The 17,056-nt window shown below is 43.0% G+C and overlaps 1 protein-coding gene across 1 annotated transcript; it reads right to left on the bottom strand.

Annotated features, from left to right (window-relative positions):
- Positions 1-4,359, bottom strand: LOC125545889 (uncharacterized). Its single transcript, XM_087517088.1, has 9 exons — positions 4,047-4,359; positions 3,497-3,702; positions 3,135-3,191; positions 2,469-2,835; positions 2,182-2,381; positions 1,530-1,606; positions 1,077-1,178; positions 831-951; positions 1-518 (listed from the first exon to the last, which is right to left on the bottom strand). The coding sequence occupies exons 1-9, from the start codon at positions 4,261-4,263 to the stop codon at positions 429-431; spliced, it is 1,437 nt and encodes a 478-aa protein (XP_087373214.1). The 5' UTR covers positions 4,264-4,359; the 3' UTR covers positions 1-428.
- Positions 4,360-17,056: the final 12,697 nt, after the last annotated feature.

Here is a 17,056-nt window from a genome sequence, read left to right as displayed (position 1 = left end):
TACAAGAACTGAGACGCTATTACACTTATTCCTCATATAATGCTTAATTAAACTGTGTTCCAAATATCTCCCTTAGCCATATTGCAAGCTTGTCCTAGCTCTTTACTTTGAGAAAAAGGTTCTCGGATAACCAAGGTAATCATAGGAAGATACTGTTAGGTAGAAAACCCTAAGCTAGGGAAAATTCTAGAGCAAAATACTTTTGGTGTTCACCATGCGCTGCCGTCTTCTTGCTTTTGTTTCAGATAAGATAAGAGCTCGGACTGGGATCTGAAACTGGATTAGAGGGACTAGAGTTTCCTCCCTTACAGAAAAAGAGGGCTTTTGCCAAATTGAGCTCACTCCAGTTTTCAGTACATATAGGAAACTTTCTGATGCATTACTAGCAAGTAGACTTGCTGGGCCACTGTAAAGCATCTGCAACCAAGTCAGTAGACAATGGCAGAACAATGGCTTCTCCTGCCGATTGATTTGAGCGCTGTATTCACCCAACCACGCCCTTCACTGTAGCACTCTACCTGACAAGTTTATCCAACATAAAGGTTCCAACTGTTAGTTAGTCAAAATTATAAGAATAAGAACAGACAAGTTCATACATCAGGAGTTTCCACACTGACACACATACATACATGCAATGCAACCACAAGTTTACTACTCCCTCTGTAAAGAAATATAAGAGTGTTTAGATCACTACTTTAGTGATCTAAATGCTCTTATATTTCTTTACGGAGGGAGTAGTATGTTCTATAACTATATACAATTTGGACATTAGCAATCTGATGCTTGATAGATTTACTGATGCAAGCATAGATCTTGGTGTAGCTACCTACCACGTCTATAACTATATACTTCATTGGTTCGACTGCCACCCATGATGGCATCCTTGGGTCGTACAGCTCAACAGTGGCCACCCCTGCTCTAGCCTCAGGATTGTAACCACCAATCGAGTATCTGAAAGCAACAAATGGCAAGACAAGTTAGGTATCTGCAACTCATGACTACACCATCAACAATGCTTGGAGGCAAGTTTTGGTGGATCCTCCTAAGTTGTAAGAAAGAGCTAGCTCCATACTTACATCTTCTCATCAAGAACTGCCAGCGTATGGAAGCATTTTTGTGTACTCATCGTTGGGAGCATTTTCCAGTGAGGTTCCCTAGGATCAAGTCTCTCAGCGCAGCTGGCAACCAACACCATAATGTTAGCCAAAAAAGTCCATGTATTATTCTCACTTCAACAACAAGTTCACCACCATGAAAGCCATAGGAAATAGTCTAATGAGCATTGTGAAATGATTCATGGGTTACGGTCTGATTGTATCCCTGATAATCAGTAGATTAAGTGCTTAAGTCTAAAGAAACGATTCAGTTGATTACAGATTTACACTAGTCATTCAGTGTACAGTACTTTAACTTTAAGCCAATTATTTATCCACCTTTTTAAATAGAGGATTCGCATGGGATTCACAAAGTCATTAATCAACATGAGTTTGTAACAGTAGCTCTACATACAGGCAGCAAAAGGACATCACCTCCAAGTTTCAATACCAGCATATCCACCAACCGCATAAATCGCACCATTGAGTTTCACACCAGCTAGAGCAGAGCGCTGAGGACCAAGTGGGATAAGTTATTCAGATAAAAGAAATCATCACATCCTACATAGGTACAAAATCATATCCCAGAGCAACATTATAAAGAACTAAGTAAGAAACCAAACTAGTAAGAAGAAAAATAAGATGGCATTTTGAGAGCACTATAAAAGTATGCATTTCCTTGAGCAGATTATATCTCTCCACGACTTGTCCTTGTTTCAGGCGAGGTTTAGGTACATTGTAAAAAGTAAAAAGATGGTAAAGACTGTTGTCAACGATAAGGAAATTTGCAAAATGAAAGCAAATAAACGATGTAGACTAATAGCTAAGAGTTTGAAGCAATTCTAAATTTTTTACTATCTCAAATGAAAACCCAGTAACTAACAAGCTAGTTAATCAGTAACCACATTTTTTTCTGAAGAAAAACACCACATTATTTCCTTCTTCTGGGTAGAGTACTATCAAATCACTGGTAATTTTATTTTCTTGCTCTGCAACATATACAGCAAACCCAAGATCAAATCAAACCATTACTTAATAACGGTAAACTGAATCAAGGATGATATGTTAAAAATGTAGGTAGCTATACCTTTTTCAGCATAGGCTGATTCTTTATCCACTTCCCATATGCAGGATCGAAGACCTCAACATCAAGAAAAGATTCAGAACCATCTCCACCACCAAATGCATAAATTTTCCCACACAAACTAACTCCGGCAAGGTTTGCCTTTGCACGGGTCATTGGTGGGCATAGGGTCCAATCATCAGAGGTTGTGTCATAACAGCAAACTTCATGATAAAGATTAAAAGCACATATTAGGGCAGAAACGGCAACCAGAAAGATTTTGGGAAGGTAAACATAAAAATGATCAGCACCTGCATCAATGCTGCTTCCATACGGATGATCAGCACCGCCCAGAACAAATATTCTGTTGTCTAAGGCAACAGTAGAGTTAAAAAGCCTTTCATCCGGCATTGGTTTCATAGGTATTAGTACGTCCAGGGAGGGCGAAAAGCATGAGAAACCTAGTGACGATGGACAAAACATGTCATCTAGACCACCAACAAGATAAATGACGTCTGAACCCAAACACTGTTTAATCAACTGGTTTACTGAATCATCTAGGGGTAAAGGGTCTATTTGAGAATTCAGGTTCTTCACAGTGCCATTCAGCTCAACAACTTTTTTCAGTAACCTGCCATTTTCTCCACGTAGGTATTTGACTTTGTCGATGGAGCAAGCCTGCATTCAATTATGCCAAAATATCAGGAACATAACACCAAAGGAAGCTAATTAGTAAAGGGTTTCCAACATTTAAAAACTGTTTGACCCTCCACATAAGAAGATAGTAAACTTGTTTAAACTACAGTCTACCTGAAAAGTTAACTACACGTAAGAACTTTTTCATATATGAGCAAATTCCATTTCATCATGAGTTAGAAGGATGACAAACATCTTATTGTTTCCTAATCTTTAAGATCCAAAGGTTCAGTGTAACATACATAAGGCATTTGAACATGGTACATCATTTGAAAACAGACCTGTTTCTTCTCCATAGTCGCTACACGCTCAGAGAGCTCTTCAACCACACCCATCAACTGCAGAGACAAAATAAATGTGAGATATTTGAAGATAGACAATAAGCAGCATTTTAGCAGCGGTGACATTTGAATTAGACAAACAAGAAAGCAGGATGTTGGCAACACAAGCATCTGTGGGCAGTTACAACTCGTATTGTTTGCTTCTGAATAGGATTCATAGTCCAATCTGTGCACTATCAAAGTAGAATGCCTTGAATAAGCTTCAGGCAGTAGGCAAAAAGACACTAGTGTTACCAATCCATGAGAGAGTGCAAGGCATGCGACCGTGACATTGCTTAAACTAACGAGCAGCATACACATACCTGGTCGAATAGCAGCACATCCTCAGTGCCAGAGGTGCTACAGCCAACACTTTCAGCGTAATGCAGCCCTTGCAGTACCCCTTCCCTGTCACGTCGCTCCATTTGCCAGTGATATTCTTCTGCGGATTTCAAGACCTCACGAACAGCATCTGGATCCACGAAGATCCTCCACGGACGGCCAAGTGACTCAATTGGACCCTCAAAATCTGCATCCGTCCGTCCGTGAACAATGAAAAATGAGATACTTTGCTGGTACCCATATCAAACTATCAGATACAAACATCACAAACATGTAAAATGAACCCATGTACAGTAGGTAAATGTTAAAAAATGTCAAATTTCTAGTGCCCCCTATCGTTTGGGACCTGGGGTGATGTGGTCGTGAAGGATTCGAGACCTAGGCCAGCTTATTAACACACTGGGCTTAATGTTGCGTGTTGGGAACATGGGCTCAGTGTAGGGTTAGGGTAACTACTGGAGTACTATATGAAAAAAGAATTGAATTTCTCGGAGGAGGTCCCTAGCGAGTAGAGAGGAGGTGTGCGCCTACCATCGGGGAGGAGGGAGGGGTCGGGGGGGGGGGGGTAGCTGATGCTGCCGCCGCCGACGATGAGCTCATCGTGGATGCGGCGCTCCTCTTCGGTGGGCTCCTCTTCCACCCGGCACGAGATGTCGACGATCCGACGCCGCGTGTCCTGGGTCATGTTGGCCCACGCCTCGTCCGTGAACATGTGGTCGAACTCGGGCGGCCGGCGCAGCTCTTCCATTGGCGGCGACGGCGACGGCGGCGGCGGCGGGATTCGAGAGTGGGGACTGTCGGTGTCGGCTGTCTCTCGTCGGCTAGGCGCTGTCTCCCAGTAGCGTCAACAAACTAGGCGCGTGTCTCATGGGCCAGGCCCATCCCCGGTTTTTGGGCAGCCGGTTTTTTATTCGTCCTTTTTCCTGGGAGGGTGCTGCAGGCCGCCGCGTGGCGACTCGTCACGAGCGGAACAGAGCGCTCGAGTGAGGTTCTTTTCTTTCTATGGCATGGTTTTTTAATGGTATGTCTAAAAAAATGTTTTTATAATGGTCCAATACGTTGAAGTGTACTGCACGAACGTACAAGGCGAAGGTGTTGCTAATATAGAAGCAGGTAACTAATGCTCCATCCCAAGTCTGTATCTCATGTGACGGTTGGTTACTCTAGCAATAGGATAGGCGATCGTCATGTCTTAGGGTTTCTGCCGCATAGATCAAATCCTATCAAGGGCTGTGCCAAGATCTAGTTACCCATCCCTCCCTCCACCATAATCATTTCGTGTGTGCTAGGGCGCACGATCGTACACCACCCACACCAAACCTAGTTTCGTCTGGCGTTTCATTGGAGGGTGCTCGGGGACCATGGGTCGGTAAAAGGATTAATGAAGAGTCCAAAATTGTTGGAGATGGAGAGCAAGGGGAGGAAGATCATCTGGAAGGAGGAGAAGGAGGAGGGGGCCGGGAGGGGGAGGAAAGGTGTGTGTTGTGGAGCCACAAGCCATATCAAAGATCCTGTTAGATAAGCTGGCTCACGCAGAGGCACTAGCCAATGCTCTAGCTAGAGTATGATGCTCTATGAGGGGTTTGGACTGCAAAGACATGGGAGAGAACATCTTCTTGTTCACGTTTCACCAGCCGACAAGGAAGAGAAAAATACTTGAGGATGGGCCATGTAAATCAGGTAAGGCACTCTTAGTGGTGAAGGATTTTGTCCCGAGTAAAACTTTGCTGAATATGAATTGCAAATGGGTGTCTGTGTGGTGTGCGTGAGGATCTTCAACCTACCCTCGGTAAGATGTGTCGGGATGCAAGCGAAGTCGTCAGAGGTTTCATAGGGGAGACTCTGGAAGTGTATGTGGGTGTAAACGAGGTGGCAATTGGCAAATTCCTTAGAGTTAAGGTTCGTCTAGATATCTAGGAGCCCCTTATGCGAGGTTTCATGATAGAGGAGGATGAAGAGGACGGGGAATGGGGGAGTGATGATAAAACTGATGTGTTCCTCTGGTGTAGGTTTCAGTATGAGTTCCTGCTTGATCTTTGCTTCACATGTGGGAGGCTCGGCCATGTAAATAATTAGTGCAACATCAAGTTGAGAAAAAGGGGAGGAACCCTAATACAGAGCATGGATGAAAGCTTCTATACCCCGTAGGGAGAGTGACACGGGCCAAGGAAATTTGTGTGAGGGATGAGCTTCTGGGTGGAAGAAGTGGAGGGAGCGGGAAGAGTTTTAACATTGGCTCATTCAAAAGAAACTTGCATACTAACAAGGATGCTTGGAGGAAAAATAAACCACTGACTCTTGGGGACCATAAGGGGAAGGTTGGAGCATACCGGAGGTGCTTATCCCACTTAAATCACTGTCGCCTGCAGGAGAGGTGAAGGATGGAACTAGTGGGAGTGGGAAACAACCGACCTTTGGGGTTACAAAGCTGAGTGAGATACAAAATACTGGAGGGTCGGAGGAAGTTAAGGGCTCGAACAAAACGGATTTGAATATGCCTGGTAAAGGGAGAAGTGTAGGGGCTTTGGGTGGAGAGGATCTGCATGCGGGGAACCGGGGTGGGAAGGGGGAATGAAAATGTTCCAAAGAATAATGGAGAAGGGAAGCAGTGCAGTAAGTTCCAGAGACAAAAGAGGAAAGGTTTAAAAGGGGATCAACATCCTCTTGAGGTTCGTGTGAGAAATAGGAGAAGTGGGGACAACATGGAGGTGGATGATGTGGTGAGTGATGGAAAAAGGAAGGCCAACATCGGGGAGCAAACACCACAATCTATTGAGGGATGTTGGAAACACCCTGCAAAGACTAATGAAACCGATTGCCTATAACTGCTGAAGGCTTGGGAACCCGACAACATTTTAAAGCCTTCTATAACTACAGATGGCAGAATACCTTGATTTGCTCTTTATCTCGGAGAAATATATGCGGGCTAATACGAAGAGTTCCTTGAATTTAGTTGTTGTTTTGTCCAAGAGTACCTCTTTCTTATTCTCCTCATCCTAATGGTATCAGGCGCTGATGAAATCGTTATGGCACGGGTTTTGGAAATGCTTGAAGGGGTTTAGTGTGCCGCCGCAACAAACTCAACATCTTGCTTGACGCACTTCAACCTCTTCCCTAGGTAACCACGACTTCTGATGGTGTTGCCTTTCGTGCTTGCATATTCTACTTCATTTTCCATCACCTTGACTTCAAGGGTTTTGCCATGCTCCTTGAATAGGTTCCATTCCACCTCAGAAACCGAAGGCCGCATCTTTTGGATCTCGTCGCAATCTTTAGCAAGGTGTTCATTTTTGGCCTTGGATTTCCAACCATTCAAAAGAGTGGAAACATGGAGATGGCTATGTTATTTACTGAAGTGATCTCCTATACGGACTCATTCGAGAACATATATCGAGTGTGCATCTTCACATGAGGAGTGCTTGCTGGTGGCTCATTATTTTTTGACTTAAGATTAGTTTCATTAATGCTCACAGTTTCGTATAGGATGTAGCCTAGCGCATTACTATAGCCTTGTTTGGCCCTCTTGGGACTAACAGGTAGACCGGATGGCTCGCACACTAAATTGATGACAATCCTATTGGTCTCGAGCTTGTTTCGATGCCTAGGCCTATGTTGCCTTTTGGGTTGTCCATCAGGCCGGTCCCCCCTAGTCGACCCATTCATCTTGATCGGTCGCATCTTTAAGATTTGAGGTCGCGCCAGCCTCTTCATGATCAATGGATGTGTAATCCTTATGTGCACATGTGAATCAAAGAGGCCCTTATAATTCCTATGTTTTGAAATCATGTAAGAATTCATAGGACATGCCATCTCAATCCTACTATACGGTTTTACTGTTCCTATGTTTCTACTTCATGCAATCAAAAGAAGCCTTAAATTGGAGGCAATTTATATTTTTAAACGTGAATAAAATTTTAGGCCTTTCCATTTGAGCAGGGAATTGTAATCTTTCATTTGTCCCGTTCGTTCATTTTCTCTATCATATTTTTTGAGGGATTTTCCCCTATCATATCTTTTGAGGGATTTTCCCCTATCATATTTTTTAAGTCTAAATACACTTTATTTATTGCTCAATAATGTTTAAAGGGATACATAGAAGGTCTGGAGGGTTTAACAGCCACACATGGCGCCCATCGTCCAAACCGAAAGCATGTTTAGCGAGGCTGTGTGCCTCAATATTTGTAGCCCTCCTCTCAAAGATGAAGGTACAGTGGGCAAAAAACTCCGCCTTCTCCGTAATCTCCTTTACGGTGCTAGCATAAGCTCCCCCATGCGGAGGTTAATATTGTTGACCACTCCTTGGCAATCAAATGCAATGGTGATGTGTGTCAGGCCCAAGCCTGATGCAAGTGCCAATGCCTCGCGGCAGGCTAAAGCTTCCAGCGTCGCCGGTTCCGTTATTCCAAGGATCTTAATGACATAAGCACCCATGTAGTCTCCTGTTGCGTTCCTGCAAACAGCACTAAAAGATCCATGCATAGCATCTCGTGAAACAGCCCCATCCACTCTGATCTTCGCTATACCTGGCGGTGGCGGAATCCATCTTTGCTGCGAGCGTACAATATTTGGAGGTACTTCCCGTAGATTTTTCTTCGGTTTGCACTCCGCAATCTCTCGGATATACTTCATGATGAAACTATACGTGGATAACAGACTTTGAAAAATATGCTCATGAAGGGCTAACCTCCGTGCGTGCCAAAGCGCCCATAGGGTAACAGTTACCAGATGAATTCTTTTGGAGAGAACATGTCCAAAAGTGTAAACAACCACCTTTTTGCATCAGGCTCCTTGGTATTGTTCAGTGCTTCCACCAGATCCTGATCGTGCAATGCCCAAACACATCGAGCAACAGTGCAATGAAGCAAAGAATGTTGCCAATAATCATCAGCACCACATAACCCACATCGTGTAGTGGTAGACATATTCCGATGATGTAATAGGTCAGTGATACGTCTCCATCGTATCTACTTTTCCAAACACTGTTGCCCATGTTTTGGACTCTAACTTGCAAGATTTGAAAGGAACTAACCCAGACTGACGCTGTTTTCAGCAGAATTGCCATGGTGTTATTTTTGTGCATAAATAAAAGTTCTCGGAATGACCTGAAACTTCACGAAGAATATTTTTGGAATTAATAAAAAATACTGGCGAAAGAATCAAGGCCAGGGGGCCCATACCCTGTCCACGAGGGTGGGGGGCGCGCCCCCTGCCTCGTGGGCCCTCTGGTGCTCCACCGACCTCAACTCCAACTCTATATATTCGTGTTCGGAGAGAAAAAAAAATCAAAGAGAAGGATTCATCGCGTTTTGTGATACGGAGCCGCCGCCAAGCCTTAAACTCTCTTGGGAGGGCTGATCTGGAGTCCGTTCGGGGCTCCGGAGAAGGGAATCCGTCGCCGTCATCATCATCAACCTTCCTCCATCACCAATTTCCTGATGCTCACCGCCGCGCGTGAGTAATTCCATCGTAGGCTTGCTGGACGGTGATGGGTTGGATGAGATTTATCATGTAATCGAGTTAGTTTTGTTAGGGTTTGATCCCTAGTATCCACTACGTTCTGAGATTGATGTTGCTATGACTTTGCTATGCTTAATGCTTGTCACTAGGGTCCGAGTGCCATGATTTCAGATCTGAACCTATTATGTTTTCATGAATATATGTGAGTTCTTGATCCTATCTTGCAAGTACATAGTCACCTATTATGTGTTATGATCCGTTAACCCCGAAGTGACAATAATCGGGATCCTTACCGGTGATGACCGTAGTTTGAGGAGTTCATGTATTCACTAAGTGTTAATGCTTTGGTCCGGTACTCTATTAAAAGGAGGCCCTAATATCCCTTAGTTTCCAATAGGACCCCGCTGCCACGGGAGGGTAGGACAAAACATGTCATGCAAGTTCTTTTCCATAAGCACGTATGACTATATTCGAAATACATGCCTAAATTACATTGATGAATTGGAGCTAGTTCTGTGTCACCCTATGTTATAACTATTGCATGAGGAATCGCATCCGACATAATTATCCATCACTGATCCAATGCCTACGAGTTTTTCACATATTGATCTTTGCTTAGTTACTTTACTGTTGCCACTGTTACAATTACTACAAAGCTGCTACTGTTACTTTTGCTACCATTACCATTACTTCCATACTACTTTGCTACTAAATATTTTGCTGCAGATATTAAGTTATCCAGGTGTGGTTGAATTGACAACTCAGCTGCTAAGACTTGAGAATATTCTTTGGCTCCCCTTGTGTCGAATCAATAAATTTGGGTTGAATACTCTACCCTCGAAAACTGTTGCGATCCCCTATACTTGTGGGTTATCTATCAGCTGTAGGGATTGACTGTTGGGCCAATCTCCATAAAAATATTTTCACCTTTGAGGGAACATCGACCTTCCACATCATCTCCCAAGACTTTTGCTCTTTGCCCGTATTTGAAGAATCTGATCGGCCCTCAAGCTAGGCCTCTCTTCTCATTTTTGTCTCCACAAGCATTCGATATGCAGAACGGACTGAGAAAACACCATTATTTTCATGTATCCAGGACCAAAAGTCCTCAATGTGTCTTGTGCATAAAGGAATCGACATGATCGCGGAGGCATCTGTCGGCAAGAAAATGTCAGCAACGACAGCACGGTTCCATTCTGCACTTGGCAGGATCAGCTCGCCCACCAGCCGAGGGGGGTTCACGACTTTTCTCAAAATTGGTCTCATGTTCGCTGGTCTCGGTAACCAGTTCTGCTGCCAAATGTGCAATCGTCTGTCCGTCCCTGATCCGCCGAATAAGACCTTGAGTTAGTACCTCACGACCATGAAGGATGGCCCGCCATATCTAAGAAGGGGCTGAACCCAGCTCGGCCTACAAGAACTCAGCATTAGCATGGTACTTTGCCTTCAGAATGCGTGCACTAAGAGATCCTAGGTCCATTAAGATCCTCCATGCTTGTCTAGCTAGTAAAGCTAGGTTAAACAGTTCTATGTCGCGGAAACCTAGACCTCCACAATATTTAGGCTGTGTCATCATGCTCCATGAGACCCAGCTTGGCTTCTGTTTCCCTTCCTTGCTGCCCCACCAAAACTTCCTGATCAACGAGTTGATGTGTTCAAAAAGGCCACGGGGGAGTTTGAAGCATGACATCGAGTAGACAGGAACAACTTGTGCAACAGATTTAATTAGAACTTCCTTTCCTCCCACTAACAGCAGCTTCTCCATCCACCCCTTGACTTTGTTCCATACTTGGTCTTTTTAGAATTTGAAGGCCCCATCCTTACAGTTTCCCACATCAGATGGCATTCCCAAATATCTATCTGAAAGTGATTCATTGGTGATATTCAAAGCAGTCTTCACCTCCGTTATAAGAGAATTTGGACATCCCTTACTAAAGTAGACCGAGGATTTTGATAGATTTATTTTTTGACCCGAAGCATTGCAATAGTTCTCCATCAAGGAAGATAATTCCATTCCTCCCACAGAGCTGGCTTTAACAAATAGCAGGCTGTCATCTGCAAATAGCAAGTGGCTTACCGGCGGTGCCGATGGAGAATATTCTTTGGCTCCCTTGTGTCGAATCAATAAATTTGGGTTGAATACTCTACCCTCGAAAATTGTTGCGATCCCCTATACTTGTGGGTTATCAAGACTATTTTGTGGCGCCGTTGCCGGGGAGAATAGCTCTATTCTTTGAGTCACTTGGGATTTATATCTGCTGGTCACTATGAGGAACTTGAAAGACGAGAAAACCAAAATGTATCCCTCAACTACGAGGGGAGGTAAGGAACTGCCATCTAGCTCTGCACTTGATTCACCTTCTGTTTTGAGTAAGCTTGCGACACCAAAACCTGCTTCTGCTATTAATTCTGATATGTCGCATGTTATTGATGATGCCACTTCTGCTATGCATGATACTTATGATGAAACTACTTCTATGCTTGATAATACTGTGCCACTAGGTGAATTTCTTGATGAACAACTTGCTAGGGCTAGAGAGAATGAAATTATTGAAACTGATAATATTGATGAAAGTGATGATGAAGATTCTCCCCCTAGATATGAATTGCCTGTTGTGCCCGAGGGTTATGTTATGGATGAAGAAACTGCTAGAGACTTTCTTGCTTGCAATGATAGGAGTGATCTTAAGAAATTATTAGCTAAGCTTAAAGAAAAATCTTTGAATGCTAGAATGAAATATGACCCTGCTTTTGCTACTTCACCTATCTGTGTTGCTGATAAGGATTATGATTTCTCTGTTGATACCGAGATAATTACTTTGGTTGAATCTGATCCTTTTTATGACTATGAATCTGAAACTGTTGTGGCACATCTTACTAAATTAAATGATATAGCCACCCTGTTCACTAATGATGAGAAAACTCGCTACTACTATATCCTTAAATTATTCCCGTTCTCATTAAAGGGTGATGCTAAAACATGGTTTAATTCTCTTGATACTGGTTGTGTATGTAGTCCCCAGGATATGATTTATTACTTCTCTGCTAAATATTTCCCCGCTCATAAGAAACAAGCTGCTTTAAGGGAAATATATAATTTTGTGCAAATTGAATAAGAGAGTCTCCCACAAGCTTGGGGGAGGCTTCTCCAATTACTTAATGCTTTGCCTGATCATCCTCTCAAGAAAAATGAAATACTTTATATCTTTTATAATGGACTAACCGATGCTTCCAGAGACCATCTGGATAGTTGTGCTGGTTGTGTTTTCAGGGAAAGAACTATTGATCAAGCTGAATTGCTATTCAATAATATGTTGACTAATGAAAATAATTGGACACTTCCTGAACCAACTCCTAAGCCAACTCTGAAGAAAAGGGGTATTCTATTTTCTCAGTCCTGAAGATATGCAATAGGTAAAGAAATCTATTAAAGAAAAAGGTATTAAAGCTGAAGATGTTAAGAAATTACCTCCTATTGAAGAAATACATGGTCTTAATTTGCCTCCTGTTGAAGAAATACATGGTCTTGATAACCCGACACAGGTAGTAAAGGTAAATTCTCTCTATAGATTTGATGAAGGTGATATTCCTCGTTACAAGTCTGCTAGCCAATGCTTAGATGAGCTTGACAATTTTATTGTTAAATAAGAAAACTTCAATGCTTATGTTGGTAGACAATTGAAACGCAATGCTTATATGATTGAACACTTGAGTGATTATATGTCTAGAGTTAAAGGTGAACTTAAACTTATTGGTAAACATGCTTCTATGGTTACCACTCAAGTAGAACAAGTGCTTAAAGCTCAAAATGATTTTCTCAATGAATTAAATAATAAGAAGAATGATAATGCTGTTAGAGTTATGACTAGAGGGGGTAAAATGACTCAGGAACCTTTGTATCCTGAGGGCCACCCTAAGAGAATTGAGCAAGATTGTCAGAGAACTAATGTTGATGCACCTAGTCCTTCTAAGAGGAAGAAAAAGAAAATGATAAGACTTTGCATGCTTCTAATGAAACTGTTGTTGACACACCTGAGAATCCTAATGATATTTCTATTTCTGATGCTGAAACACAATCTGGTGATGAACATGAACCTAGTGATAATGTTAATGATGATGTTCATGTTGATGCTCAACCTAGCAATGACAATGATGTAGAGATTGAACCCGCTGTTGATCTTGATAACCCACAATCAAAGAATCAATGTTATGATAAGAGAGACTTTGTTGCTAGGAAGCATGGTAAAGAAAGAGAACCATGGGTTCAGAAACCCATGCCTTTTCCTCCTAAACCATCCAAGAAAAAAAGATGATGAGGGTTTTGAGCGCTTTGCTGAAATGATTAGACCTATCTTTTTGCGTATGCGTTTGACTGATATGCTTAAAATGAATCCTTATGCTAAGTACATGAAATATATTGTTACAAATAAAAGAAAGATACCGGAAGCTGAAATTTCCACCATGCTTGCTAATTATACTTTTAAGGGTGGAATACCAAAGAAATTAGGAGATCCAGGAGTACTAACTATACCATGCTCCATTAAAAGAAACTATGTTAGAACTGCTTTATGTGATCTTGGAGCCGGTGTTAGTGTTATGCCTCTCTCTTTATATCGTAGACTTGATTTGAATAAGTTGACACCTACTGATATATCTTTGCAAATGGCTGATAAATCAACTGCTATACCTGTCAGTATTTGTGAGGATGTGTCTGTTGTGGTTCCAAACGTTACTATTTTAACGGACTTTGTTATTCTTGATATTCCCGAGGACGATAGTATGTCAATTATCCTTGGTAGACCCTTTTTGAATACTGTAGGGCTGTTGTTGATTGCAACAAAGGCAATGTCACTTTTCATGTTAATGGTAATGAGCACACGGTACACTTTCCGAGAAAACAACCTCAAGTCCACAATATCAACTCTATTGGAAAATTCCATCGATTACTATTGGAGGTTTTGAATTTCCTTTGCCTACTATTAAGAAGAAATATGATATTCTTATTATTGGGGATGTGCATATCCCCGTTGAGGTAGCTGATAACCCACCAGTATAGGGGATCAATTGTAGTCTCTTTCGATAAGTAAGAGTGTCGAACCCAACGAGGAGCTAAAGGTAGAACAAATATTCCCTCAAGTTCTGTCGACCACCTATACAACTCTACGCACGCTTGACGTTCGCTTTACCTAAAACAAGTATGAAACTAGAAGTACTTTGTAGGTGTTTTTGGATAGGTTTGCAAGATAATAAAGAGCATGTAAATAAAAGCTAGGGGCTGTTTAGATAAAGACACAACTAAATTAGTTTTAGTAGAGAGCTTTTTGTCACGAGAAAGTTATTTGTCCCTAGGAAATCGATAACTAGACCGGTAATCATTATTGCAATTTTATTTGAGGGAGAGGCATAAGCTAACATACTTTCTCTACTTGGATCATATGCACTTATGATTGGAACTCTAACAAGCATCCGCAACTACTAAAAATTTCCACCATTATTTGTGTACTCAGTTCATCATTTATAGCAAAAGATATTTGTGCTGTAAAGTTATTGACATTTACGCTTTTATTAACCTATGAAAAAACAGGGAAAAGAAAGGAAGAAAAAGGGATGCTCTTCAAATGATTTACCATTGCTTAGATACCTTTGTGGTGCTTTCAATTGAAGTTTTTCATCTCTTACTCATCCCTGTAGAGGTTAGATTGTCTATGGAGATATGTCAACCTGAATATCATCCCTGCTGTTCTTTTGTTTTTGTGGTCCGAGAATCAATTTCTCCTCCTATACACAAAAGCACAATAAAAAATCAGGAGTATCGAGAAAATGAGTTTTTCGTTTCTGCTAAAAGGGGGTAAACTGATGTAAAATAATGGCAGCTGTTGATTTCTTTGAACAATGCTCGAAAGGAGTACGGAGTACCAGAAATAATGGTAGCTCCTAAAAAGGGGTAAACTGATGTAAAATAATGGCAGCTGCTGATTTCTTTCAACAATGCTCGAAAGGAGTACCGGAAAAAATGGCAACTGCTAAAAGGGGGTAAACTGATGTAAAATAACTCAGCTTCGGAAGGACTAATCCGGAGCCGAGTTCTATCTTGTGGGTCTATTTCAACTATGACCTGCAAAAATGGTCAAAAGGAGTAGCAGGCACCAGATTAGAAACCTAAAATTGATAATTAAACAAAATCATAATTTATGAGAAAACAACTGAAGATGACACCGCAAGTACTAAAAAATGGGACAACACATACAAGCATGCATATTTCATATAAAAATAAATAAAATTATGGTGGGTAACAGAAATCATTCGGCACACCAATGTCTCATCAAGGATTAGCTAAGAATTCTCCTAGCTTAATGCTCAATGTATATACAGATTGTGCTCTATCTCTGTTGTTTGAACAATGTTCAGAGCTCAGTTTCTTTGAACAAATGTTCAGAATTCATACAATAATTTGCTACAGAAAAACAAAATGATATTCAGAGATTTAGCTCATTCTCTGAACAGGGGCAGCTTCTGATTTCCTTGCAGTGTTCAGTATTTATAAAAATAACTTGCTACAGAAAACAAAACAATGTTCAGAGAATTAGTACATTCTTGAACAATGGCAGCTGCTGATTTCCTTGCATAGTGTTCAGTATTTATAGAATAACTTGCTACAGAGAAACAAAACAATGTTCACAGACTTAGTACATGAACAAATGCCAGCTGCTTATTTCTTTGAATAGTGTTCAGAATTTCATCCAAGAAAGATTCCCCTACAGAATAAAAATGAACTGCTAGTATCAGTTCATTGACTGAAAAAATGTCATTGTTTCAGAGATGCATTTAGGGATTTCCTTTTTCCAATCTCCACAGACGGTTCTGATACTTGTAAGGATTTTCGCAGAGAAGATGCGCCCCAAACACTACTACGTTGTCCTCCGGCGTCAACGAAAGATGAGACTGATGCGGATGAGTTGCTGTCGAAAAGTCCTATTTTTGTGAATCAGTAAGCAATCCTCTATTCTGAGCACAGAGCCACCAAGGTGGCATGCTTTTCTTCAGTTTTGAGATCCATATTCCTCCTATTTTCTTGTACAACATCCTCACTGGATTAGTCCTTCCAAAGAAATGAAATCATCTTCTTCCTCCTCATGCTGAAAACGAGCAAGCTGTGCCTGACGAACCTATCCATACTAGTTTCATGAGAGCAGAGCTGCCAAAAATCGACATCCATGTGCTGCTCCCTGTCAAATCTGGGTGTTCGTGAGCTCAGAGAAGGTGGCCACCATCAGCTATGGACTCATCGGAAGGAAGAGGGATGGGGGGGGGGGGGGGGGGGGGGGGGGTACGGGGACATCCTCGGAGCCGACGCGGACGCCGCTGGGAAGCTTGGGGACGCACAGCGGGAGGTCGAGCCCAGGCAGGAGGACGTACGGCCGCCGGACAGCCACCGCCTCGCCGTATTGGCCGCTTCCGCCCCTGGACATCGCGGCGGCCGTGCGCCAGCTGCGCCTTGCCGTATTGGCCCCTGCCGCCCGTGCGGACGCGGCGCCTCGCCGTATTCACCACTGACCTCGCGGGCGCTCGTGCGGCCGCGGCGCCTCGCCCTATTCGCCGTTGACCTCGCGGGGGCTCGTGCGGCTGGGGCGTGTCGCCGTATTGGTCGCTGCCGCGAGGGAGGAGCCGCCGGCGAGGAGGGGAAGCGGCAGGGCAGAGTAGGAGGGATGGCGAAAGGGAAAAGGGAATAAGATGCGGTCGGTTTTCCCAAAAAGGAAACGAGCAGGAAAGGGAAAGGGAATAGAACGTGCGCCACACGTGGTCGGAATCGATCGCTCCGGCGATCAATCGCCAAGGAGTCGTTTCGATCTCTATCCTTTCCTCCGCCCCGATCTGCAGATTAGCCGTCCTCATGGGATCCATGGAGACGGCCCTCATGAGCGACCCGACGGCCAAGCTCCCCGGCGACGTCCTGATGGACATCATCTCACGCGTGCCGTACAAGTCCACCCGCTGCTGCAAGTGCGTCAACACGCGCTGGCGGGACCTCATCGCCCACTCCGACCACCAGGAGAAGGTTCCCCGGTCAACCCGCTGGCTTCTTC

This window comes from Triticum urartu, chromosome 3A, assembly GCF_056163025.1.
Source record: "Triticum urartu cultivar PI428250 chromosome 3A, HENAU_Tu73, whole genome shotgun sequence".
Taxonomy (NCBI): domain Eukaryota; kingdom Viridiplantae; phylum Streptophyta; class Magnoliopsida; order Poales; family Poaceae; genus Triticum; species Triticum urartu.
The sequence above is the reverse complement of the archived record's forward strand: the minus strand, read 5'-3'. Positions and strand labels throughout refer to the sequence as shown.

Excerpts from the sequence above, each read along its gene's own strand:
- LOC125545889 (XM_087517088.1), bottom strand. The coding sequence starts at position 4,263 with ATGGAAGAGCTGCGCCGGCCGCCCGAGTTCGACCACATGTTCACGGAC. Across the intron at positions 3,703-4,046 it reads CCCCTCCCTCCTCCCCGATG|ATTTTGAGGGTCCAATTGAG; the intron begins GTAGGCGCACAC and ends GGACGGATGCAG. Across the intron at positions 2,836-3,134 it reads CGACTATGGAGAAGAAACAG|GCTTGCTCCATCGACAAAGT; the intron begins GTCTGTTTTCAA and ends AATTGAATGCAG.